General features: G+C 40.1%; 1 protein-coding gene across 2 annotated transcripts; it reads right to left on the bottom strand.

The window, feature by feature from the left end:
- Positions 1–26994, bottom strand: EMB2217 (Pentatricopeptide repeat (PPR) superfamily protein). 2 transcript variants are annotated; one of them, XR_016259777.1, is made up of 2 exons: positions 21746–23664; positions 1–854 (listed from the first exon to the last, which is right to left on the bottom strand). XR_016259777.1 is itself a non-coding variant. In XM_089428537.1 (2 exons), the coding sequence occupies exon 1, from the start codon at positions 26635–26637 to the stop codon at positions 24085–24087; it is 2553 nt and encodes an 850-aa protein (XP_089284663.1). In that variant the 5' UTR covers positions 26638–26994; the 3' UTR covers positions 1–854; positions 24083–24084. The 2 variants fall into 2 exon arrangements, 1 of the variants encoding a protein (XP_089284663.1); XM_089428537.1 differs by lacking the exon at positions 21746–23664 and adding an exon at positions 24083–26994.

The following is a 26994-nucleotide window of genomic DNA, read 5'->3' as shown; positions in this document are numbered from 1 at the left end:
TCTTGCGAGAGCATACTTTTCAGAAAATCTGTGGCATATACACCATGCTAAAAACATCAATGATCAACCACCAACAATGATTTCAAGATGTCTGCAACATCAATTAAAATCTCGATGCCACAGCTCCTTGGCTCCTACATTATCGATCAACCTATGAGTCAGCTTTATAATGGTACCCACATGCTTGCAGATATAATCATAATCCATATGATATAATTTACAATTAATCATTAATACCGAATCGAACAACATCTACACACTTGCCTCATGTGTCACATATATTTACACTTGATTGAAACTGCAGTAACAAACACCCATGAACAGTGCAAAAACACAAGGGAAACACTAAATCATCGTAAATATGTATTAATAGAACGTAAACCATCATTAATATTATTCAGAGTTTAATAGGTCATGATATTCACATATCTAATTGAATAGCAATCTTGTTGAATCACATCACAGTGTTAAACTCAATAATATTACGTCATGGATAACAAAAATCCACAATGCATCAAGGCCATATTATACGGCGTTACACTTGTTCAGAATTCCCCTCCCAAAGTAGGGGCAGAGAAACCATCTTTGACATTTCCAACAAATTGGAACAAACTGCCACGGTCCTCGGCATTTTGTTCCATGTCCCTCTTCATTTCAAGCAATTTTTTGCTTTAGAAGCACAAACAGGGCATTCCTTCTCACAGTCACCAAGATGACGTTGATGGAACGAATGCATGCACATAAAATGCACTGTTGAAGGACCAGAGAGTAAATGTACATGCAGCGCACTTGCTCAGCTGAAAAATCCTTGCATTCATACGTTGCTCTTGTACTGCTCTCCACATCGCTGCAGTCTATTTTGTCAAATATAAGATAAGAAGGCACCTTATGAGAAAGCGCAAATGTAGTCGATGCATATAATGTTCACTTGATCTTTTCATCTTCAAGCATTTCCTCTATTTTGATGGGAAATTTTGGAATGCATCAATGCCTAGTCATACGATTCATGAGCAAACAAACATAACTGTGGAAAGTATAAACTTATATGGCAAACTGCGAAGATCTAACATGGCTTTTGTAGTAGAATCTTTAGAGAGGAAATGAAGGTGTCAAGATTTAACAGCGATAGAAGTGGCACTAGAGAATAAATGAACTATTATCAGAGAAAGCACCAACTTTCAACTCCCTGTAAGTTGCTACTATTCCTTTAATTATGACATTTCTAGAACTAAGGTCAACTTCCAGTGAGTTGCTATGATGCCTTTAATTACGCCATTTCTAGAATTAAAGGTAGCAACCCCAGAAAAACACACAAATCTCTGGATATTTATTCTAGAAAAAGAATGATACAGAATCTCATACAAATGTGGACCTTAATGTCATTAATGAGAAGATGAATTCAGAAAGAATCTCAACTTCATTTTAGGCAACTGAACCTATTCTAGATGATATTAGTTGTTATGCTAGTTATTGCGTGGCATAGTAGCTCCAAGGCGATAAACTACATTTGCTAAGACTTGGAAAAGTATGTTGAGGAGCCAATTTGGGTTATTGTTATTAGTAGATCCAAATTAGAAGCATTAAAGGGCCTTAATGGCCTATGCTTATTGTATGAGTAATTCGTGCTTAGTAAGTTGCATAGTTCAATTGTCTCATAAATGGCCCTAAAAAATGCTGAGAAGGGTTTTGTTCCCGCTAAAGATTCTCAAGTTATTTAAGTAGATTAAAACTATGGTTCAATAACTACCCATGAAAAAAACAGCTATGCTTGTAATGCTGAACTTGGACACAAAAATCCGAGAGTATCCTGTGGCTAAAAGGATTAATGAAGGTATCCCACATGAAGATGACCCTGTGTCAATTGTACGACTTTTCTAACTTTTGGTATTAGTAATTAGGTATATTGGTTTGTTGAATTTGTTCTTTGCTTGAATCTGGAGATTGGTTGAAGGGAATGGTTTCAAATATAACAGGTTGATAGAACCGGAAAAATCCATTTAAACGAGTTTAGTATAGAAAAGTCAATGGAGGAAACACACAAGTCAATATATAGTCCTTACAAAATCAAGAATTAAAAATCATGATATAATTGAGCTAACTTCAAGAGCACATTTGTTTGTCAACTTTAAGAATTACAGCAGTGTGTGCAAAACAAAATACTAACGGTCACAATTGTGGTTATCAAAAATATACAAATGTAAGCATGAGCCTAAGCTATAATTTACTGTATTCTTATCATGATTTCAAAATTATGTGCTTATCGAATTATAGAAATGAGTGCTGGCACTCCCATCTGATCAGCAAACAAAATATATGGATGATGGTGTCAGGTAGGCTTGAGTTGAATTTTCTTTTTTTGAACGGGAATGCTCAGATCATTTTCACACAATATTTCATCAATAGATTTTGTTGGGTGGATGACTGTTTACTTATAGAGCACAGAAATGCCTATGCCTCTACTCACACTTACCAAAGAAACATAGATGATCATTGTGAGACTATTTTTGAAGTTGTGTTACCTGAGGAGGACAAGGCAAGCACTCAGCAATGTGAAGCTAAATTCGAAATAGCATTTGCTGGTAAAAGGCAGTTTGTTGTAGGGGCTGCAGAAGAAGAAACAATTTTGTTGAGAAAAAGGCTTCAGTGAATCAGGATACAAAATAGCATTTGCCAAGTAATGGCATTTTAGTGTAGGGGTTGCAGAAAAGAAATAATTTTGTTTAAAAAAAAAACATTTAATTTATTTATAGTTATAGGCCCAGGTTCAAGTTGAATCTCTGCCCCAGCTCACTTGTGTTTTGCTTGTTTAAAATTTAACATTAAGATGAAGGAAGACAGAAGAGGCAGCAGGAAGAAAAGAATTTTGTGGTTAGAAAATGGTTCCCCGCTGGGAAAATATGAAAAAATAATGTCTGAGTTGACCAGAGGCAAAGAGAAGCTTGATGTAAAAACCATCAGAATAGGGACAAACAAGATGCAGTACTGAAGTTAGGGGAGCTTAATCAGCTAGTTACTAAAAATATCAAGAACTTACAAGAAGAGGAGGAATGTTTGGCAGTGAAGCTCAATCAAATGCATAAGAAATTGACATTATTGAAGCTGCATCCAGAGCATATTTCCATATGTAGTCCAACACGGATAACATGGTTTCTACATGGCAATGGTGAATAAGGAATTCAAAGAACGACATGCAAAAAAAGATGAGGAATAAAAGTCTGACATTTCTAGAGTTTCAAACCAACTGCAGGATGCTGAGGAAAGTTTCAAAAAGGAAAGTTCCGAGAAAGAAGAGGACTGCAGAGCAGTGGTTTCTGATTAAAAGAAATCTAAAAGCTAGTGTTATGAAGTTGAATGATGAAATTCAGGTGATATCTTGTTAATTTTAGGTAACAATAGTATGTTCTATGCTTTAGCACAATTTACTTCAATATTCCTTTAGCAGCCCAATGACAATTTCCAATTATATCCAGTAGTAATCACATTAACTTAAACACATTGATAGCGCCAAGGATTAGCTCAACTGGTCAAATAAGTGCCTCGCCCTTTGGGAGGTCACAGGGTCAATTCTCCCTAAAGCCCTTGGGATTAGGCCTAGCTATTGGCCGCGGGGCTTGATACCCTTGATCAAGCTCAGATATTTCCATGGACGTAGCCGCCACCCAGTGACCGCGGGTGTCCGTGAACCACACCAAAAAAATAATAATCCAAAAAAAAAAAACATTGATAGTAAATGCAAATAGAACATAAAAGCATGTGCAGAAGACAAGCAAAGACAAGACAACACAAGATATGGCAGATGTCAGGGACAAATCCCAATGTGGGGAAACCCTTTAATCAAATCTTCTTCTTATTCTTCAATAGTTCAGCAGAGAGAGAGAGAGTACAAATATCAGAATTACATGCCCAAAAAAGTACTGTCAAATCAGCAGTCAACTCAGCCCTAACCAGAAAATCAATGGTGGTCTAAGCAGCTCAAAATGTCCTCCAAGCAGCTCAGGCAACAGCAGAAGAATTCGGCCTTCCAAGAGGGTCAAAGTCAGCCCAAAACAGCTCGGTCAACCCAGTCAAATGCTTTTGTAATTTCTGCGGTCAAAGGCTGAAGTCAAACCAGTCAAACTGTCCCAATCACCTCGAAAATCGTGTCAATCAATGCAGCCCTCAAAAATCGGAATTTTGCCCTCGAGATCGAATTCAATGCTTGGTCAAAATGTCCTGGTCAATGCTGGTCAACGCTGCCCTTTTTCTGAAATTTTCGGCCAGCAGAGTAACCCAGAAAATTGTCCTTCTCTCACACGTGCGAAGTAGGAAGAGGTTGCCTCCAAGCTGTACGAACCAATCAAGAAAGGAGGGAGAGAAGTATGTGATGAGATGAGTGATGTCCAAATGAGAGAGAGGTTACTCCTATTTATACACTTCGTTGAGGGTGAGGAGACACATCCATTGGGCTTCATGAGCCTACATTTGACTGAGGCCAACCTTGACAATTTGTGCATGAGAAAGAATAAATTCAAAATTTCATTTCTGCTTGTCAGAATGAGATGATCTTTATATCAAAATTGGACCTCTCGAAAAGAGGAATCTAATGCAATAATCATCTTCATCATATGAGTTGTCTTAAAGTGGAATTTTGCCCTAATTACCAATTTTAACACTCCCTCTCAACTAGGGGGAATTCCACCTACCAATCCAACTGTCCTCATGACATCCTGTCATCCTGTACCATCCCTGTCATCACTGCCCTGCTCTGCTCTGTTGAGCCATGCAGTAATCATGAAGAAGTGATGGAGAGTGAGTCATAAGATCATACGACTCTCCACTAACTAAAGTCGGTCCTTGATCCCAAATCAAGTTGTTGAACACCATGCATCCTAGTCATAGGGAGTATGACAGTACACAATGCGTCCATCGATAGTGCTATGGTCCCTAACCATATTTTCCCAACTCATTGGCCAGATGAGAGGTACTTCCCATGTGTCGCAGACTCTATGGGTAGGAGATGTCTCCGAGCATCAGTAGGAGAAGGAGAACCACTCATCCTATGCATGTCAATCATAGGGGACGGTGAACCACTCACCCTACATGCATGTGTCTGAGTAGGAGAAGGTGAACCACTCACCCTACACACATGTCAACCATAATGGGGTATCACAGGGGAAGGTGAACCACTCACCCTGTATCCAACGCACAACTAGGGGAAGGTGAACCACTCACCCTGTATCCAACGCACAACTAGGGGAAGGTGAACGACTCACCCTATGGTCGCTCATAGCTCCAAGAAGTATCCCAAGCCCCAGGAGCTCCCGGAGCTCTATGTCCAACTCATATGGGACCCTCATAGGAGGTTCATTCCACGACTTCAAGTCTTTCCTGGAAGGTTAAGAATTTGACCTTCCCCAAAGGCTTCGTGAGAATGTTTGCGACCTACTCATCCGTCCTAATGTGTTGGAGCCTTATTGCTCCCTGTTGTACCATATCCCGGATAAAGTGGTACCTAATATCAATGTGCTTGGAGCGATCGTGGAACACGAGATTCTCTGATAAGAGAATCCCACTCTGGTTGTCGCAAAAGATCATGATGGTATCCAACACGTGCTCAAATAGCTTATTGACCTCAACCAAACTACTTCACAACAAGCCATACTCGCAACAATGTATTCGGCCTCGGTGTTGCTTAGCGCAACCAATTTCTGCTTCCTGCTCATCCAAGAGATTGAAACAGACCCCAAAGAGAAGTAGCACCCAGACGTGCTCTTACGATCCACCACACTGCCATCCCAGTCAACATCTAAATATCCATGTAGCCTCAAGTTCCCAGTATTGTATCTCAATCCATAGTGGATTGTGCCATAGAGATATCTCAAGAGATTCTTAGCAGCAATCCAATGGATGTGATGAGGCTCAACCATAAACTTACTCAACGTGTTCACAATGAAGCATATGTCAGGACGAAATTTGACCAAAAACATCAGGGTCCCCACAAGTTGACGATACTCGGAAGGGTTCGCTAATCCGGGCCCAGCAACACTTCCACAAAGCTTCTTAAAGTTGAGTTCCATCGAAGTAGTCACGAAATTGCAATCCACCATCCCACATCTCGCAAGTAGGTTCACAATGTATTTTCCTTGAGAAAGGAAAAACTCATCTGGCTTTTGCCAGACCTCCAGCCCTAGGAAATAATGCATCAGTCCTAGGTCCTTCATCTCGAACTCGGAAGCCAACTCCCTCTTGCATTGATGAATGAAAGGGTCATCACCTGTCAGAAAGAGATCATCCACATATAGGACCAGAATTAGAGGTCTGTCCTTTTCAACCTTGAAGTATAGGTTCGGGTCAGTATCACTCCTCGTAAATCCCAGCTTCTTAAGATAGCTATCAATCCTCTCATACCAAGCCCTAGGGGGCTTTCTTCAACCTGCATACATGTCTCTCACGATCTTGAACCTCAAACCCCTCGAGTTGTTCCAAATATACTTCCTCCTTAAGCGAACATTGCAAGAAGGTAGTTTTGACATCCATCTGGTGTAGGTTCCATCCTTGCGAAGCAGAAAGGGCTATAATCGAATGGATGGTGGTATATCGAGCAACTGGTGCAAATATCTCATTGTAGTCTACTCCTTCCTTTTGAGAGAAGCCTCAAGCAACAAATCTAGCTTTGAACTTTTCAACACTCCCATCAGTTCCATGTTTGATCTTGTAGAGCCATTTTGAAGTGACCACAGACTTGTCCTTGGGTGTATGAACCACATCCCAGACATCATTCATCATGATCGACACATACTCTTTGCTCATTGCATCCTTCCAAACGTGTTGCTTCACGACTTCTTCGAATGTGCAAGGCTCAGATTGTACAATGGTACTCATGGCAGCTAAATATCCTTGGTACCTATTTGGCTTCTTACTTTCACGAAATGTCCCCCTCGGTGCAATATGTTTCCCAGCATCTTCAAGAGTATCTTTGAGCCACAAAGGTCTTTTTCTTGAAGTAGAGGGCTCACTAGGAAGTGGATCAATGGGATCCATCAGACCTTCTATTGAAAAATGTGTAACTAGGTTCGGTCTTCATAAGTATCAAATGTCTTCTAGTAAATGTAAAATGAAAAAGAAATTATTATTATTATTATTGGAGCATGGGTTTCATGCTCAAGTTCTTTTATTTTATAGGTCAAGCACCCATTGAATGCTTCTAAGGTTTGTCTTGGGTATAAGAGTCATTATCATATATTGAAGACCTTATGGGCACATTGTAAAGTGTAAAGAAAAATTTATTTTGTCTTTAAAGTGTCAAAATACCTCCAGGATCAAGTTGGCCTAATGAGTTGTCAAGTCGGCTTACATGAAGAGCAATGTCCAATCTTGAAGAAGCTTATATATAAGAGGAACTCGTCCTCCATTTGGATCACTCACTCACTCATCTCTTATGCGAAGAAGCAAAAGAAGAAGAAGAAGAAGTCGAAGAAGGAAGTGTGAAGAAGAGGAAGTCAAAAAATTCCAAGTGTTTCTAGGCCTATTCTATTCTTCTGGGAAAATCGAAGTTAGGGTTTTTGCATTGGGATCTCTGGTGATTTGATTTTGGAAGCAAAAGAGAAGGGATGGCAAGCGAAGGACTCTTAGGGCATCTTACTAGCCTTAGGACACAAGTCAAGGCAAGCGAAGTCAAGAGGAAGGTTGTTAGAGGGAGATTGAAGTCTCCTAGAGAAGTAGCAGCAATTCTAGCAGTTTCTGGGAATACAATTTCGGATCTACTGGGAGGTCGAAGAGATTACAACAGGAGGCCATGGTAGACTTGATCTTGGAGGGTATTTTTCTGAGTCTAGGTCATGGTATTCGTCAATTGAAAGCTCTGAAAGATAAAGAAGAGATTTACGAGTTTTCCCCTCAAGAGGAGGGATTTTGGCCCTGGCTTGCAACCTATATATTGTGTCACGGTTCTTACTGTTTTGGTAGTTGTTTGATGTATTGCACATTGGAATAATAAAAAGAACAAAGCTAATAAGTAAAAGGTAACACAAGAAGTTATCAAGTTAAGAGAATTAACATATTCATTGCCCTATTGAATTCTCGACACCTTCCACATTGGGCATCAGTTCATCAGACAGAGGTTCATCCTACTTTTCTGCATCAGCATCATCATTGTCCTTCCTAGGGATAGGAAGATCTCGGATATTTCTAAAAGCATAATCTTCATCGAAAGTGACATCATGACTTAATTCCACTTCCCTTTGACCAGGCACATAGATTCTATATGCCTTCGAAGTTTCACTGTAGCCCACAAACGTTCCTTTCTTCCTAGATGCTTCTAGTTTGTTTCTTTTCTCTTTCGGCACATGAAAATATACGGGACAACCAAAAATTCTAAAATGAGAAACATTAGGTTTCTTGCCGGTGAATACTTCTTTAGGTGTCTTGAAGTCCAAAGCTTGATGTGGGCATCTATTTTGAACATACACAACGGTGTTGGCAGCTTCTCCCCATAAGAACTTCGGAAAACCTTGATCATGTAGCATAGCACGGGTGGCTTCTATGATAGTACGATTTTTCCTTTCTGCAACACCATGCAATAGTGGTCTCCCTCTTAATCCCAGCTTCTCTACAATAGTCTTTGAATTCATTTGAATCATATTTGGTCCCATTATCGGTCCTCAATATTTTGATTGTTTTCCCTATTTGATTCTCGACCAAGGCTTTCAAAGAACGAAACCATTTGAATACTTCATCCTTCTTCTTTAAGAAATAGATCCATGTTTTGCGAGAGAAGTCATCTACAAAAATAGCATAGTACAAATATCCACCCAAAGATGTCACAGGCAACATACCTGATAGATCAAAATGGACCAATTGAAGAATATCGGTAGTTTGAGTTTCACTTGAGGGGAATGGTCCCCTTGTATGTTTTCCAGCATCACATCACTGACAAACACCTTCATGATTTAAGTTGACTTTGGGCATACTTGTGACCATCTTCCTTACATCAGGTAAGGCTTTAAAATGAAGGTGCAAATCTCCGGTGCCATAATTCGAATTGAAGAGAAATATCACAAGTCATTGCTCCCAACGGACTTCCTCCAACCTGATAGAGACCTTCAACCCTGAATCCAAGAGTGAATGCATCTCTTGGGTTCCTTTGCCAAACACGAACCTTCCCATCAATAAATGTCACCTTAAAACCTTTATCTTCCATCGCAAAAATAGAAACCAAGTTCTTTTTCAGATTAGGTACATATAGCACTTCTTGTAAATGAAGAATTTGACCTTGATTTAAGTGAAAAGTACTAGTCCAATTCCTTTCACAGGATAAGTGGCATTACTCTCCATATTCGTCTTCTTTTCAACCAAGTTTGAGAGGGCCTCCTTGTACCCAGTGAAGTGCCTTGAGGCACTACTATCAATCAACCAATGGTCCAATGTATCCAAAGGAGAAGCGGTGGTGAGGGCAGAAATAAGATAAAATTATTTTTTCTTTACAACATTAACTTCATACCTGGAGTTTCTCGACTTCTTGGGAGAACGACCATTTCCATTTTAAGCAGCGGGAACATTCCTCTTTCCTTTGTTGTTGAAACTATTGTTCCTTTGATTGTCATTGCCTTTGTAGTTGTTGTTAATGTTATCATCATCTCTTGGAGTATCCTTCTTGCGAGGACACTCTAGCGAAGTGGCCAAACCTGTTACTGTTGAAACATCTTCCTTTTCTTCCTTCTTTGAATCTCGGCTTGAACCCTTGTCCTTGATTTCTTGGACCAGCATTGATCCTCCTCTAAGAATGAGCAAAGAATCCGATAGGATTGTTTCCGTTTGAGGGCTTGTCTCTTTCCATCATCCTTATTTCTTCTTGAGTGCATCTAGCCAATAATTCATCAAATCATGGAATCCTGTCATTGTTGAGGATGGTAGTGTTGAACACATCCCATACTCTTGTAAGGCCTCCACGTGCAATAAGTGTGAGCTCTCTATCACCAATGACTTTTCCAATAGATAGGAGATCATTCTTGATCTCGGTAATCCTCATGAAGTGGGATTCATTGGATTCTCCTCTATCCATCTTAATGTCTTTCAACTTGTTCTTGAGAAAGAGAACTTGTTTTGCATTATTTACTTTGAACATCCCAACCAGCTTGTCTTACATCTCCTTAGATGTTTCCAAATCAGAAATATAGGCAACCAAAGGCTTGTGAATAGAATCAACAATAATTTTATTAGCTTTAACTTCACCTTTCTTGTACTTTGTTTGTACAGCTGTGGATGCATTTGAAGGAAGCTCTACTATTCTTCCTTTGGCATAATCCATGGCATCATTTGTTTCCAATGTCAAATCTAGAGTCATCTTCGATGCATGATAGTCGGATTTGTCCTTGAGCTTGTCCTCGGATTTGAAGAAAGATGTAGTCGTCATTAGGATTAGTTCAAAGTCCTTGTCCAACAACTCCTCTTCGTGATTGCTTTGCTTCACTCTTGTTGGGCTTTGTCTTCACCTGAGTTCCAATACCATGTTAATTTTAGATAACAATGGTGTGTTCTATGCTTTAGGACAATTTATTTCAATGTTCCTTTAAGAGCCCAATAACAATTTCCAATTATATCCCGTCGCAATCACATTAACTTAAACACATTGACAGTAAATGCAGATAGAACATAAAAACATGTGCAAAAGACAAGCCAAGACAAGAAGACACAAGATATGGCGGATGCTAGGGACAAACCCCAAAGCGGAGAAACCCTTTGATCAAATCTTCTTATTATTCTTCAATAGTTCAGCAGAGAGAGAGTACAAATATCAAAATTACATGCCCAAAACAATCCTGTCAAATCAACAGCCAATTGCAGCCATAACCAGAAAGTCAATGGTGGTCAAAGCAGCTCAAAATGTCCTCCAAGAAGCTTGGTCAACAACAACAGAATTCGGCCTTCCAAGAGGGTCAAAGTCAACCCAAAAATAGTTTGGTCAACCCAGTCAAATGCTACTGTAATTTCTACAGTCAAAGGCTGAAGTCAACGTTGAAGTCAAACCAGTCAAGCTATCCCAATCACCTCGAAAATCGTGTCAATCAATGCGACCCTCAAAAATAGGAATTATGCCATCAAGATCAAATTCAACGCTTGGACAAAACGTCATGGTCAACGCTAGTCAACGCTGACTTGTTTTTTGAAATTTTTGGCCACTAGACTAACCCAGAAAATCGTCCCCTCACACGTACGAAGTAGGAAGACGCTGCCTCCAATCTATACGAACCAATCAAGAGAGGAGAGAGAGGCATGTGATGAGATGAGTGATGTCCAAATGAGGGAGAGGTCATTCCTATTTATACACTTCATTGATGGTGAAGAGACACATACATTGGGTTTCATGGGTCTACATTTAACTGAGGCCGACCTTGACAATTTGTGCATGAGAAAGAATAAATTCAAAAGTCCATTTCTGTGTGTCAGAATGAGATGATATTTATATCAAAATTGGACCTCTCAAAAGGATGAACCTAATGCAATAATCATCTCCATCATATGAGTTGTTCTAAGGTGGAATTTTGCCCTAGTTGCCAAGTTTAACATATCTGCAGTATTACAGGCAACACATTAAGCTTGTAAATTGAAAAAGATGAGCCTTTATCACAAATGCAGCAAAAGAAAGACCGTGGAGATAAGTACAAGTAGCCAAATGGTAGATCAAGTATGGATATACTATTCCCTTCCGATCTAATTTCAAAGTTTTGACAATTTCTGAGTTTGTATTTTAAAATTTTCACTGATGGCTTTCGTCAAACAATTTAACTGTGACCTACTGTAAGTGTTTTGTTAAAATTGGCAACTAGAGCCAAACTCCATGTGGGTCATCTTATTTATGGCAGCTGATATTTTTCTTGGATCCCTCTCATTTAGAGGTGTAGGATTGATCTAAAGATATCCAATTCCGATAAGTATTCATGGAGTTATGAATTTATTTGTGTTATAAGACAATTCGTCAAAGTTGGCCAGCAACCAAATAAACCCCACATGTGCTCAACGTTTTAGTATAAATAGAGGTGGCCTTCAAGTCATTTCAACACACTTGGGATCTCTTCCTCTCTCTATTTGTCTTTGGGTTTTATTAAAAGGCGAGGTCCTAAGGAATAATGTTGCCCTAATCCAGAGGGCAAAAAGCAAAATTGTCGAAAAAGTCGGAAAAGCCGGAACTGGCAGAAAAGCTGGAAATGCTGGAAAAGCCAGAACTGCCAAAAAACCGAAAAAGCTAGAACTGACAGAAAATCCGAAACTGCCAGAAAAGCCAGAACTGTCGGAAAAGCCAGAACTGCCGAAACTACTGGAAAAGCCAAAACTGTCGGAACTACCGGGAACAACCAGAACAGCCGGAACTGCCGAAACAGCCGGAGCATCTATCTCTGAAGGAAAGCAGCATGCAAGGGACAACTAACTAACATTGGGACGGTTGTATGGTACTTAGCAGCAAATACACCAAGCATGCAATGTTACAGCTAGCATGCAAGGGACAACTAGCATGCAACAACAAGCATGCTAAGGACAACAAGCAAGCAAGGTGCAACCAACACATAGGTCAGGATGGCAACATGGTGCAGCAATGGCACATAATGCAGTACAGTGATGGGTACAGTCATGATTAATGAAGCGTGATGAGATGCAGCATAGTGATGATGGGTGCAGCACGGTGAGGTGCAGCATGATGATGAAATGCAACACAACGATAGGTGGAGGAGTCACCTTGGAGAATTAGTTGAAGCAACATATCTTCAACTGATCTCATGTATTATCTTCTTAGAGATGATCTATGCTCTTATCTAAATAAGTCAAAGTGTTGACTTCTGTTGTAAACGTACTATCTCTCTCTCTCTCTCTGCTGAACTATTGAAGAACATATAAGAAGAATTGATCAAGGGTTTCCCCACATTGGGGTTTGTCCCTGGCTATCACCACATCTTGTGTCCTCTTGTCTTGGCTTGTCTTCTGTGATTTATGTTTATGTTCTATTTACAGTTTACTTTGATGCTGATGTGATTGCTAATCTGGAAAAGCTATGGAGCTAACTGTGAAAATTGAAATAAATTGCTCTAAGCATAGAACATACCTAAAATTAACATGGTATCAGAGCTGAGGTGAAGACAATGCCCAAGCAAGAGTGAGAGCAATCACCGAAGACAATTGGGAAAGGACAAAAGGATCAGTGGATTCCTCATCCCTCTTCAAATTCAACAAGGGTGAAGTCGAAGCAGAGAATATTATCAGAATGGCGCAGCGGAATATGGCCTACCTAAAGATCACTTCATTGGAAGACCGGATCTTAGGGTGGAAGGAAAGGCAGATAACTAGTTCGGCCATTATGCGAAGGAATGTCTGAATGGCAGGGACACATCACTTGATGATAATAACAATCATTCCAGGGACATCTTCAATGATCAAAGGAATGACAGGTAATGCAAGTCATCAAGGAAATGGCCGACTCTTCATAGAAAGCAAGGAACCCCAGGTATGAAGAATCAAATGTTGTTTCTGATAAGATAAAGAAGCATTATCTTGTATTGGCCCTCTCCTTCAGATTCTTTGGGAATCTGGCTTATAGATTGTAGTGCTTCAAAGCACATCATCGGATAGATGGGTACACTCTCTAATTTGGTAGAGATGGAAACAATCGTGGGATTATATTTGGAGCCAATGCTACCTATCCCGGAAAAGGTGTAGGGAATGTTAACTCTCAATTGAATAAGGGTAACTCGATTCATTTATAGAATACCTTTTATGTACCTGATCGCAAGAAGAATCTGTTGTCCATCTTGGAAATGGGAGTCAAAGGTTTCATAGTGGCATTCATCGATGGAAAGGTACGTGTTAAAAAATATAATTTTCAAAAATGTTTTTTCTCATGGGTTCAGGGTTGGCAATTTGTATCAAGTTGCAGGATGGTCCATTGGGGATCATGTAAATTGACATATCGCATCTAGAACACCAGAGGTCTACCTATGGGGCCCTACCTGATGTGAGTCAAATGGTGATAGGGATGTCTGAATTCAAGTAGAGCATGAAGGTACATGTCTGAGATGTACCGAAGGAAAATATTATAAGTGGACCATTCCCTTCATGCAACAGGTCCACAGGTTTGGAACAACCCGAGGAGTTTGATATTCATGATCAGGAATCTCATGTATACAGGTAGAAGAAAGCCCTTTATGGCTTGAAGCAAAACACCCCGTGCGTAGCATGAGAGGATTGATAATTGTTTGATGAAGTTGAGATTCACTAGGAGTGAAACCGATCCAAACCATTACCCAAAGGTTGTGGATGATAGACCTCTCATACCGGCACCTTATGAGGACGACCTATTTCTAACAGGTGCAGACCCTCTCATTTGCAGAAGTAAGATGGAGTTGGATTCTGGATGTGGAATAATAAACTGCAAGCTTGTGACTACCTCGAGGATCTTAACTTTCAGAAGTTATATGGTAGTGATGTCAGACCAGATTTGGGAAATGCCTTTGAGTTTCATAAACTCATTCGTGTTGATGTTCTTGGTGAACTTCCGTCCGAACATATGTTTTGCAGTTAGCATGGTGAGCTCATATTTGGTTGAGCCTCACTGGATTGGTGCCAAGAATCTTCTGAGATATCTTCGGGGTACAATCTCTCATGGATTGAGATATAATGCCGGAAATATGAAACTGCATGATTATTCGAATGTTGACTGGGCAGGCAGTGTGGAGGATCACTACAGCACTTCTCAGTGCTAGTTCTCTTTGGATTCTGCTTCGATATCATGGATAAGTAGGAAGCAAAAGTCGGTTGCTATAAGCACCGCCGAGACTGAATACACAGCTACGAGTATGATCTCGTGTGACGCTGCATGGCTGCAGAAGCTCTTAAGTGAGTTGTTTGTACACATGATGAATACCACTGTGATTCTCTATGACAACCAGAGGGGGGATTCGATTATTGAGGAATCCCGTATTCGATAATTGCTCTAGCAAATAGACATCAGATACTGCCTTATCTGTGATATGGTAAATCGATGAGCGAGGAGGCTCCATCGCATTGAGACTGATGTACAGGTCGCAGACATTTTGTCAAAGCCCCGGGGAAAGGTCAAATCTGTGACTTTACCGAACAACTTGGAGTCGTTGAGAGACCTTCTTATAAGGGTCTTGCATGTTGCATGCATTGAGCTCTGGGAGCTTTGTGGGGCTTGGGGTACTTACTGAAGCAACATACGACCATAGGGCGACTCACCCTCCCCTAGTGGTGCGCTATGAACATGATGATTAGTTCTTCTGTGGGTTCGGATGATTAGTTCTTCTGTGGGCCAGGATGATTAGTTCTCCCGTGGCAACTGTGAAATAGGATGATTAGTTCTCCTGTGGGCCGGGATGATTAGTTCTCCCGTGGCAACTATGGAATAGGATGATTAGTTTTCCTGTGGGCCAGGATGATTTGTTCTCCGTGGCGACTATGGAACAAGATGATTAGTTCTCTTGTGGACTAGGATGATTTGTTCTCAGTGGCGACTGTGGAAGAGGATGATTAGTTCTCTGTGGGCCAGGATGATTAGTTCTCCGTCGCATCCACTGACAGGATGATTCGTTCTCCTGTGGACAGGAAGATTAGTTCTCCTGTCAAGGCATCCTACCCATGCAGTCTGGGACTCATGGGAAGTACCTCTCATCTAATCAATGAGCAGGGAAATGAGGATAGGGACCATAGTAGTACTATCGATGGATGCATTGATGTATCTATCGTACTCCCTATGCTAGGATGACCTCCATTGATCTGGGATCAGTACGAGTGGTTTGAGACACTCTCTTGTGACATTGATCTGGGATCAATGAAACTAATTTGGGATCAGTATGAGTGGTTTGAGACACTCTCTTGTGACATTGATCTGGGATCAAAGAAACTGATCTGAGATCAGTGTGAGTGGTTTGATACACTCTCTTGTGATATTGATCTGGGATCAATAAAACTGACTTCGGGTTAGTAAGAGTGATGTACACACTCTCTTCAGATGAAACTGACTTTGGGTCAGTAGAGAATGGTATGAGACATTCTCGATCAATTCTTCTTCTTCATGGTTCAGCAAACCAGAGCAGTGCAGGGCACTGATGGCAGAGAGTACAGTGGGACATATGGATCAACAAATGGAGTTCTCCCTAGTTGAGAGGGAGTGTTAAAATTGGCAACTAGGGCCAAACTCCATGTGGGTCGTCTTATTTATGGCAGCTGATTTTTTTCTTGGATCCCTCTCATCGAGAGGTGTAGGATTGATCTAAATATCATCCGATTTCGATAAGTATTCATGGAGTTATAAATTTATTTGTGTTATAAACAATTCGTCAAAGTCGGCCGGCAACCAAATAAACCCCACATGTGCTCAACGTTTTAGTATACATAGAGGTGGCCTTCAAGTCATTTCAACACACTTGGGATCTCTTCCTCTCTCTACTTGTCTTTGGGTTTTATTAGGAGGAGAGATCCTAAGGAATAACGTTGCCCTAATCCAGAGGGCAAAAAGGCAGAACTGTTGGAACTGCCGGAAAAGCCAAAACTGCCGGAAAAGCCGGAACTGCCAGAAAAGCCGAAAAGGCGGAAAAACCAGAACTGCTGGAAAAGACGGAATTGTTGGAACTGCCGGAAAAGCCGGAACTGCCAAAACCGCCGGAACCACCGGAAAAGTCGGAACCGCCGAAAAAGCCGGAACTGCCCGAACAACCAGGACTACCGAGAACAGCCGAAACTGCCAGAACTATCGAGAATTGCTGAAATAGCCGGAGCATCTCTCTCCGAAGGAGAGCAGCATGCAAGGGACAGCTAACTAACATTGGGACAGTTGTATGCAATGTTACAGCTAGCATGCAAGGGACAACTAGCATGCAACAACAAGCATGCTAAGGACAACAAGCAAGCAAGGTGCAGCCAACACATAGGTTAGGATGGCAACATGGTGCAGCAATGGCACATAATGTAGTACAGTGATGGGTACAGTCATGATTAATGAAGCATGATGAGATACAACATAGTGATGATGGGTGCAGCATGGTGCAGCGCGGTGAGGTGCAGCTTAAGACAAAATGCAACACAATGATAGGTGGAGGAGTCACCTTGGAGAATTAGTTGAAGCAGCATGTCTTCAATTGATCTCATGTATCATCTTCTTAGAGATGATCTATGCTCTTGTCTAGATAAGTCAAAGTGTTGACTTCTGTTGTAAACTTACTATATCTCTCTCTCTCTCTGCTGAACTATTGAAGAACATATAAGAAGAATTGATCGAGGGTTTCCCCACATTGGGTTTTGTCCCTGGCTAGCGCCACATCTTGTGTCCTCTTGTCTTGGCTTGTCTTCTACGATTTATGTTTATGTTCTATCTACAGTTTACTTTAATGCTGATGTGATTGCTAATCTGGAAAAGATATGGAGCTAACTGTGAAAACTAAAATAAATTTCTCTAAGCATAGAACATACCTAAAATTAACATGTTTTCTTACAATTACCACCTCAATAAAAACACAGTGAATAAAATGCACCCAAGTGAGGCCTCCAAATAATTCAAACTAATATATTGAATACCCAGAAATTTGCATATAGTGGATATACATATAATTTTTGCCACAATGACCACACAACATCACAAAAACAAGTTCTAGGCAATACACAGTTTCTTATTACTTAAGAGCAGTCAGATATACAAGGAAAATAGAATAATGGAACCTGGTTTATTAGCTCATCTCCCCAATGCCTCTTTTATAAGTGCAGCCTTTATACACCAACCAAATAACCCATATTTGGTCTTTGAAATGGCACGCAGTTCTAGAATAAGTTTGCAGTAGCTTGAATATGCACTTGGGGGAAATCCACTTCTTTTATGTCACTTCCAAAACTCATGGTCAACACAAGGATGAGGAATTGATCTCTTTGGGAGTAGACCTGATCATATTCAACTCAAAACTTAGCCTCTGATTTATGTACATACCCCACACAATAGGTGTAACTACATTCTTATCCCGCCCAGTCAAGCAACACGAACTCCTTTGTTACAGAACTCGTCCAAGGTGAATGAGTGATGGCACTGCCTTTTTTTAGCAAGGAAACTTGGTCCAGAATGATAATAACTTGCCCAGACAAAAAAGTGAGGAGATTCGACTCCCTTGCCTTCAAGGAAACTCGTGCTAGCAGTATGGAAAATATCTGGCAAATGAAAGAGAAGCACAACTCAATTCACAATTCAAATCTCGTCCACCCTTCTTCAGAAATTCGACCCATAGAACCAGCACCAATATGGAGTGTAGCCCAGTCCTTTCTGCATCCTTTTCTCCAATAAATCAATTCCTCAATCACTAGGGAAATCGTTGTTCTAGTGGACCTTCTCCAACTTGAAAGAATAACATAGAGAATACCAAATAAGATGATAAAATCAGCTGATAAAACTGAGGTATCTCAATATCTCTTGAAAATCTTGTTTTCCATTGAAGCACAGTGGTGAAATCAGTATGATTCCACTCTTTGAACTAGTTAGAGTGTCTAGTTTCAACACTGAAACTAGTTATGACGGCTAGGGTTTCCAAACCCTAAGCTTCTTCTCCAAAAGCTCTCTTCTCAAAATCATATATGCACAAATGAGAAGAGTCACAATTTTTTCTCTTTTATAAATTTATGGTCACTTTTGTCATCATTTTACCCTTTTAGCTTTTATAAAGTTAAAGTGAATTTTCACTTGCCTAAGAATATTTTCACCCTTTAGACTTTAATAATGATTCAAGCAAATTAAGTCCCCTTATTAAATTTTTTCCCGCTTTAGCCTATGGGGAACCACATTAAGCTAACGGACTTTGTCATCAACACAACAATGATGAGGAGAAGCCTCTGTCTTCATTTGAAAGATGTGAAAAAATATGAAGAAGGAGAGAGTTTACCTTCAATAGAGAACAGAAAAGAGTTGAGTTGAAATCTGAGTTTAATGAATCCAAGGCAAAGTACGAGGAAGTACTTGAGAAAATTGAAGACAGTAGACATTTGTGGGATTCTGAAAATGGAAAATTGGAAAGAAATCTTGCAGAGATACAAACAAGGCTTGAATCAATGGCTAGTGAAAGGGAATTGATGGGTCAAGAAAATAGAGAAATAAGCCTGAAGCAGACTCCTCGAGGACCTAATGTTATGAAAATAATGCTACAGTGGATCACTTGGAAAATAAGATTTCATTGCTTGCTGCTGCAAAATGTTCCTCGACAAAGAAGCAACTTTTTATGTACTGAATTGGACTGAAGAAACTTGGTTTCAGAAGAGCAACATAAGCCTCAAGGGAAAAGGAACGAAGTTGTAAACAACCTTGGACCCTCTAAACAGAGATTTTGAAACCAAAAGGGCCACAGCAGAGGAGAGCGCCAGATAGTTCATTTACAATATCAGTTTTCAAATTAACTTGCCTGCCAGATTAACATAAGTTTGAAAATAACAGATGACAAACTTGAACATTCAGACAACATGAACAATTACATGACACTTCTCAGTAGCTTTCTGATCTCCTTCAATGTGTTTGGACTCTTGCTCAAACTTCCATGCAACCTAATCCTGAACAACAGAAAGAGTGAGATATGGATTCTTGGCAAGAATCTGCAATATATAAATAGGTGGTGAGAAAACATCATTTTCAATTTACACCAGTAATTTTTTTTTCTACAATCTTCACCAAGCTCTCAAAGGTACTCAAGCCCATCAGACCTAAGAGATGGATCTCCACCCCTGCTTGAATCTCCCAGTCTCTTGCAACAGGCAATAAATCCTTCATTATCTGAATCTTGCATATATCAAGATATAGCTTCTTTTTACAGTTTCATTTTGTCATATAGAAATAACTAACCTTCCCTGAACCAGCGCATTTCAGAAAGAACTGTAAGATCTGCTTCATAGTGAGAATGATTCTCATGAAAGGCCATGCACTATTAAGCAAGGCCAATCCCTTTTTTAGCCTTCTGTGTGTTCATGTGCGTATACATGGGGCACAAAGATCATCAGACAAGCACTGCTCCAGAAGAGTGTTAAGGATTTCAACATAAGCAGGTGCGTCCTTGACCTTAGTACTTCTAAAAGAAAGTCACGACTGATGTACTTCGTCATGAGATATAAAGGATGGTCAGGAAAAATATTGATAAAATCAATGGATAAAGGTGACTTACCAGGAATGAAAACATTGTTGGCTGATCCACCATCACCAGTGCAAAGTTTGATAAGAATGGTAATAGTCTCATCTGATTTGTGCGCAACAAGAATCTTAACATATTCTTCTGCTAAAATTACGCCTTAAATTGATTCAAGGCTAAAGATATACTCCAAAGCCTCGTAATAACAACCAAGATACTCTAACAGTATTTTTAATCACCGTTCATGCTTACCATTCTTTTTGCAGCATACATTGTGTATTCATGATATCCTACCCCACAACAAACTTTTCCAGCGGTTTCAACATCAATCGATGCTCACTTCCACCTTTGATGACCTCATCCAGCTTTGCTACATCCTTAAGTTTTGTGTAACAATTCAAGAGAAGAGTAGTACGATCTTTGGAGGCCATACCTTTCTCATGTAGTTTTTTCAAGTAACTAGTAAGATTATAGAGGCACTGGGCATCAAGAAACTTTTGAGTGACATAAGAAGATTCAAGTTGATCAAAAGTACGGATGTATTGTGCCGTGGCTTCATCATATTCTTGCTTACAATACAAGTGGTCTGCATATTTGTCCAGTACTTCAGCTATGGCTGCTGCATCTGCATGATGACTTTGGACAAGATTTAAGGCAATGGTATATAAATTCTTTTTGAAAAGCATGTCCAATTTACTATCCATGTCTCACTCCTGTACATAAATATTTATGATCGCTTGATGTTAACAGTATGATATTATCCCACTTCCAAAGCATGTGTGTAACTTCTCCAACCGGTAAACTGTGGACAATCAAATAGCTTTTCAGGTCATTAAGTATTGAAAACATTCCTACTTATTCTTTAGCCTGCAATAACAGATAACAGGTATCCTCGAAACTGACCATCCAAGAAAGAGTGTTTCTCCCTCAAATGCCCACACCAAGGACCAGGCCCATCAACTTCATAAAAATATAGGGCCTCAGTCTACCCAATAACCAGATCCTGGTAGACAAAAGCAAATTCTATGCTATTGAAGGATATTTTTCTCCTAATAAAACAATAATGTTTATGTATTCAATGATTGTTTTTTCAGTTTAAACTTTACCTGCTATGATAAAAATATCTTGACAAAATAGAACCACGTATTTCAGGAAGAAAACTGAAATTGGAGTACCTGACTGCCATTCATAGTAATGCTATTACCTCCACGTCCAATCTGATCTAAGACCTGCCTCCCAGGGGAGAAGTGACACATATAAAAAAGGCTTACATAAGTTGCGGTTCAACAAAAAGCTGAAGGGCTGGGCCATCACTTTGGAACCCTAGTCCTAGGACAGGAGATCGATTGGCCTTCCAAGATGCATCAACTTGTAGCTTTGTGTACAAAATACATTCACGAGTAATATTTCCTCTTATACAATAAACATAACCTTGTCTAGTACTATAGAGATCATCAGTTTTGGAGATGCCACTTCAAATATTAGAAATGATATAATCTTCAAAAGATGAATATAATGAATCAAAACTACACCAGAATATTGGCAAACTACAGACAAGCTTCCATCACATTAACTGTCTTTGCTTTTCCATGTGACTCACATTCAGTTTGCAAGGTTACCTTTGCTTCAGGAAATTGGTTGGTAAAAATCTGCAATATTTGGATTCAATAGGGCCTGTGGTGCTTGATCCTTCTGAATGCATCTTATCCAGGTCAAAGACCTTGAGACAAATTGCCGAAAGTTGAGCTGATGATATTTCATCTTCTCCTACAGTTACCAGTATATTCTGTTTTTGCATAGCCCAAAAAGTGCATTAAACCTACCCACATGGTTTTCTCTGATATATATTATACACCCTTGAGACTTCAGACAATGGCATGATACAATACAAAGCTTGCTACCGAAGATTCCAGTTTCAGTCCACCCAATAACCAGATCCTGGTAGACAAAAGAAAATCCTATGCTATTAAAGGATATTTTTCTCCTAATAAAACAATAATGTTTATACGTTCAATGATTGGTTTACCAGTTTAAACTTTACCTGCTATGATAAAAATATCTTGACAACATAGAAGCACATAGTTCAGGAAGAAAACTGAAATTAGAGTACCTGATTTCCATTGATAGTAATGCTATTATCTCCACGTCCAATATGATCTAAGACCAGCCTCCCGGGGGGAAGTGACACATAAAAAAGGGTTACATAAGTTGCGGTTCAACAAAAAGCTGAAGGGCTGGGCCATCAACTTGGAATCCTAGTCCTAGGACAAGAGATCGATTGGAATTCAAAGATGCATCAACTTGTAGCTCTTGTACAAAATACGTTCACGAGTAATATTTCCTCTTTTGTTTTTTCAAGACAAAAAAGAAACTTTGTTTCTATTAAATAAAACAGAAGTTTGCATATATCCTTGTTCCTTAATCCCAAAAAACAAAAACAGCATGGAAGCCATATGACACTGAAAAAACATACACACGAAAACAGAGCAAGGGCTCGGACGACATCAAAAAAACCTACTCTGGATCTCCTTTCCACTAGAACACACAGAAAAAAAGGTGACCGACTGATGCTAGACCAGCAAAATCCCAGTTATGGACACTTTCCATCGTACAGCTCCAAAAATGCAATAAAACAAAAATATCGTTCATCCATAGTCTGTCACGTACCATCGTAGAGCAGAAAAAGCTAAAACATAGTAGATACCTCCCTCAGATATCAATCTCCCCTGACCTCTGAAAAATGCCCCTGCAGAAAGCAAAGTAATAGATCTTACCTGGGCCTTGAACGCACCCTGCCTTAGATAGTGTATCCACCTCCGAGTTCTGTTCCCGGAATATGTGTGAGACGGAAATCCTAGAGAAAGATCTGATCAAAGATTGAATCCTATCAATCCAATGTGTGTGTTCATGAGCACCTAGAGAGGATCTTTGATTTGCCCATTCGACGGTCACCTTGGAGTCACCATATACATCACTCTCATCAATATCCAACCATTTTGCACAGAAAAGAGTGCCCCATAGAGCCAACATCTCTGCTCTAGTATTGGATCCACTCCCGCAAGACCAGCCAAACTAGTAAATCTCCCCAAGACTCAATGCAATAAGCATCCCACCACCACACCTCCAAGCTGAGCACACCCCATCAAAGAAGCCAACCAGAAATCTGTTCCAAACATCCTTTAAAGTAATTCTGCGCTGAGAAATCTTTTCTTTGAAAGGGCCCTTCTCCATGAAAAAGGCAGCAATCTTTATCCCCAACCCTGACATCTGGCCCCCTCTGGTAAAAAAATTGTGGCATTCCTCATACACCAAATGTCCCATATACTGTAGAACAGAAGTGCCCTATATATCTTGTTTTCTAAAAACCATTGTGACAGACAGCAATAGAAGCTTGTTTTCATGCTGAATTTATATGCAGTGAAAGGAGGACCTCATTCCAGACAGCGGCCGCACTTGGGCACCATAAAAAGAGATGAGTAACATCTTCCTTGGAATTTCTACTACCAGGAACCTGGAAGCCTCTTTTAATCAGATTGGCCGGAATTTGATTTGATCTTCTAAGCACTTGATAGATTAAAAATTAAGATGGCTCTAGGCGGCTTTGAGTGGCAAGCCATTTGGATAAAAAGACTAATACTAATAAGTTCTGAAGAAAACTTTAAAAAGCATATCAATTTGAAATTATATCAGACATTTATCATTTAAATTTAATTGGGTCATAACACGTCCTACAATTTAGCACGGAACTACAAAATCTTTGCTCAATTTCGAAAACGAGAAGCCTACTTGTGTCTAGCTTCATTAGAAAGAAAGAAAAACAAGTCTTGACTCACATGGCAAGCTAACAGAAAATACAATGTAAATTTCTGAAAAATCAATTCCCAAAGGAAATTTCCCGCTAACCATCTACTTCAAGAATGACTTGTATATGAAGAAAACAGTTAAATCAGCCTTGCCATTAATTGCGAAGGCTTGTTGTTCTCATGGATGAAGCAGATCGAATCTCAGGTGAAGAACAGGGAAAGAGTGTATTGAGTCTGTGCATGAGGATATCACTTCTTGAAGGAATCTCATTTAAAAGGAATTGCTGAACGATTGGCCTTTTAAACCACTCAAGGACGGCTTCTCCTGGACTTCTTAAAACTACCCTGCTAACCTCAAAGGGAGAATTTACTGTACCAAGAATCTGTGCCACCACAATTTTCAGGGTTGGCCCTGTAACAATTTTTATTCTTCTTGGTATAACACCATAGTAAAGCATTCGCTTTCTAAACCTATGGAGTGTATGTACCACAGCAATCAGTGCAGCCCCAACAGACAAATGCCTGACATCTAGTGACCAAGCTATGTGTTGATCAAAGACTATTGCCTTCGGGAAAAGTTTATTTTCATAAGCAACTTTCCACACACAACGGGCTCTATTTATTTGACCCACGAGCACAAGATAGTTCAACAGCACATTCACAAAGTACCTGGCCGCACTTTCCTCTGCTTCATAGTCAATACTTTGAAAGAATGCCCTTACGAAGGAAAGAACCGGCTCCTTTCTCTGCTCTGGGCCACTGAAAAGTCCACATAAAAATGAATGAGCCTTATGTTTTGTGGTGCTCATAATAGACATTAGAACCTTTTCATTCTGCTCATCTTGACATCTAACAAGATGAGCTAGAATCGATGTGTACAATATAAAATCCACTTTGGCAGCAGAAGAGACATAAGTTTCAAGAAGGGGTTGTGCTGATTCGTAAAGGCAGTTCTTCATGCACGATTCAAAAAGTTGACGAATAATGAAGTTGTTTGTTCTTATCCCTGCAGAACTCATGAATCTCAGCCATCTTAAAGCTATCTCAACAGAACCTTCCTTAATATAAATCATCAGAACATCACTTGCATTCACATCAGCAGCAAACCCTACAGATTTCATGTCCAATAAAATCTTCGCTGCCATGTCCAACATCTTTTTATTTGCCAAAGCTGTCAATAATGATGTATAAGCACTTAGAGTAAGTCTTAACCCCGAATTGGTCATGGAGTTATAAAGTTTCAGAGCCTGATCAACCTGTCCACGGGCAGCATGCATTTCCACTAGAGAACAAAATGTAGATGCCATGGGCAAAAACCCCGCCTTTTCCATGTTTGAAAATAATGACATTGCAATATCCAATTTTCCAGCTTTTGCATGTGATTCAACAACCATAGTATACAGGCCATAATTTGGCCTGAAGCCTGCCTCCTTCATCTCATGCCAGACCTTTAATGCCATATCAAGTTTTCCCGCCTTAACAAATGACTCTGTCAGAGAAACAAACGTACTTGCAGACGGTCGAAAGCCAGCTGCCTGCATGTCCATGTAGACCTTCATAGTCATATCCAATCTCCCCGCCTTACCCAATGAGTCAACAAGGGTTGTAAATATCAAAGCATTTGGGCGGAGGCCTTTAGTTTTCATTTCTTCGAAAAGTTTGATAGCGGTATCGAGTCTACCCGATTTTGCCAGCTGTGGAATCAACATCTCAAAAGTTTCTGCATCAGGACTGCCACCGGATTTTTCCAAGGCTTCATAGATCTCAAACGCCTTATACGGAAGGCCTGTATTCAGAAATGAGCTAATCAGGGAGTTATATGTTTGTGTGTCTGCCTGGCACCCAGCTTCTTGCATTTGCTTAAAGCAGCTAAAAGCCGGCTCTAATTTGCCAGTTTTTGTGTAGTACCGGATCACCTTATTGTAAGCACTAAAAGATACAGCACTTCCTTCATTCTTCATATCTTCAAGCAAAGATTGAATGCCATCAAAATCCGCAGTCCTGATTAAGCCATCCAACAAATGATGATATGTTTGCTCATTGGGGGCATACCAATTTTGCCTCTTGGCCCAATTGAACAGGCCCAACGCCACATCCACTTCGTTGAGGCTTTTCAAGACATGATTGATATGCGACATGTTCGGTAAAAAATGCAAGTGATCGAGCTGGAGCTCCATTTCAGGCCCCCATCTCCATCGCCTGACAATGTCAAGGATCTTCGTCACAATTTCTGCATTCGTAAAGGTTCTTTTCACACCACCCACCAGAATATGATCGTCTTCCCCGGGCTTAACAGACCTTATTCCCTTGCTAGATGTGATTATCTCCCCTGACTCATCTAAATACACAACCTCACCGGTCCAGTCAGAAGGACTCTCCTTCGAAAATTTCACAGAAGAGCCACACGTAAAACCCCTAGGGTTTCCAGGGGACTGCAAATGCCCAAAACAAAGAATATGGAAGGGATATTGGTGTTGAAATGACATATTTGGACACCCAATTGAACAATAAGATCCCATGCGTATGCCCACATTGTCGATATATCCCACATGATCCGATTCCTGGGTTTGAGGGTTACAGAGGGTTTCTGATGATCTCTGGCCCTTGACATATCCACTCTGCCACTGTAAAGCCCATGAAAGCTTGTTCGGTTTTCTCAAATGTGATCTAAATGAATTGCAAATCTCCAGCAAATGACCATAACCCATCCTCCTGTCGTTTAATAATTTAACGAAAGGATAAAAGTTTAGCAGATTACCATTTTTGCGGAGGCTTTCATGACCTTTTAGATGGAAAAAAAATATAAATGAATAATCTTCGTAGATCCTGTCAACCCTTGTACAAACTTCTGATCTCTTTCAAATGCATTACCCTACTACCACTGTTCTCTTTCAAATGCATTACCCTACTACCACTGTTCGCCCTCATATTCCCTGCTCTTCGCCCAAGATACAACAATCCCCTCCTTTCTTTATCCCCTTTACAAATGCCTCCCTTTGCGGTTATGGTTTTCGTTTCTTTCCCTGGGCCGCTTCTTATCCATCTTTATTACGCCGTAAGGCGTT

Source organism: Pinus tabuliformis, chromosome 6 (genome assembly GCF_031772625.1).
Source record: "Pinus tabuliformis cultivar Carrire ecotype Pingquan chromosome 6, CPIR1, whole genome shotgun sequence".
NCBI lineage: Eukaryota > Viridiplantae > Streptophyta > Pinopsida > Pinales > Pinaceae > Pinus > Pinus tabuliformis.
This window is presented reverse-complemented; position numbering and strand designations above follow the sequence as displayed.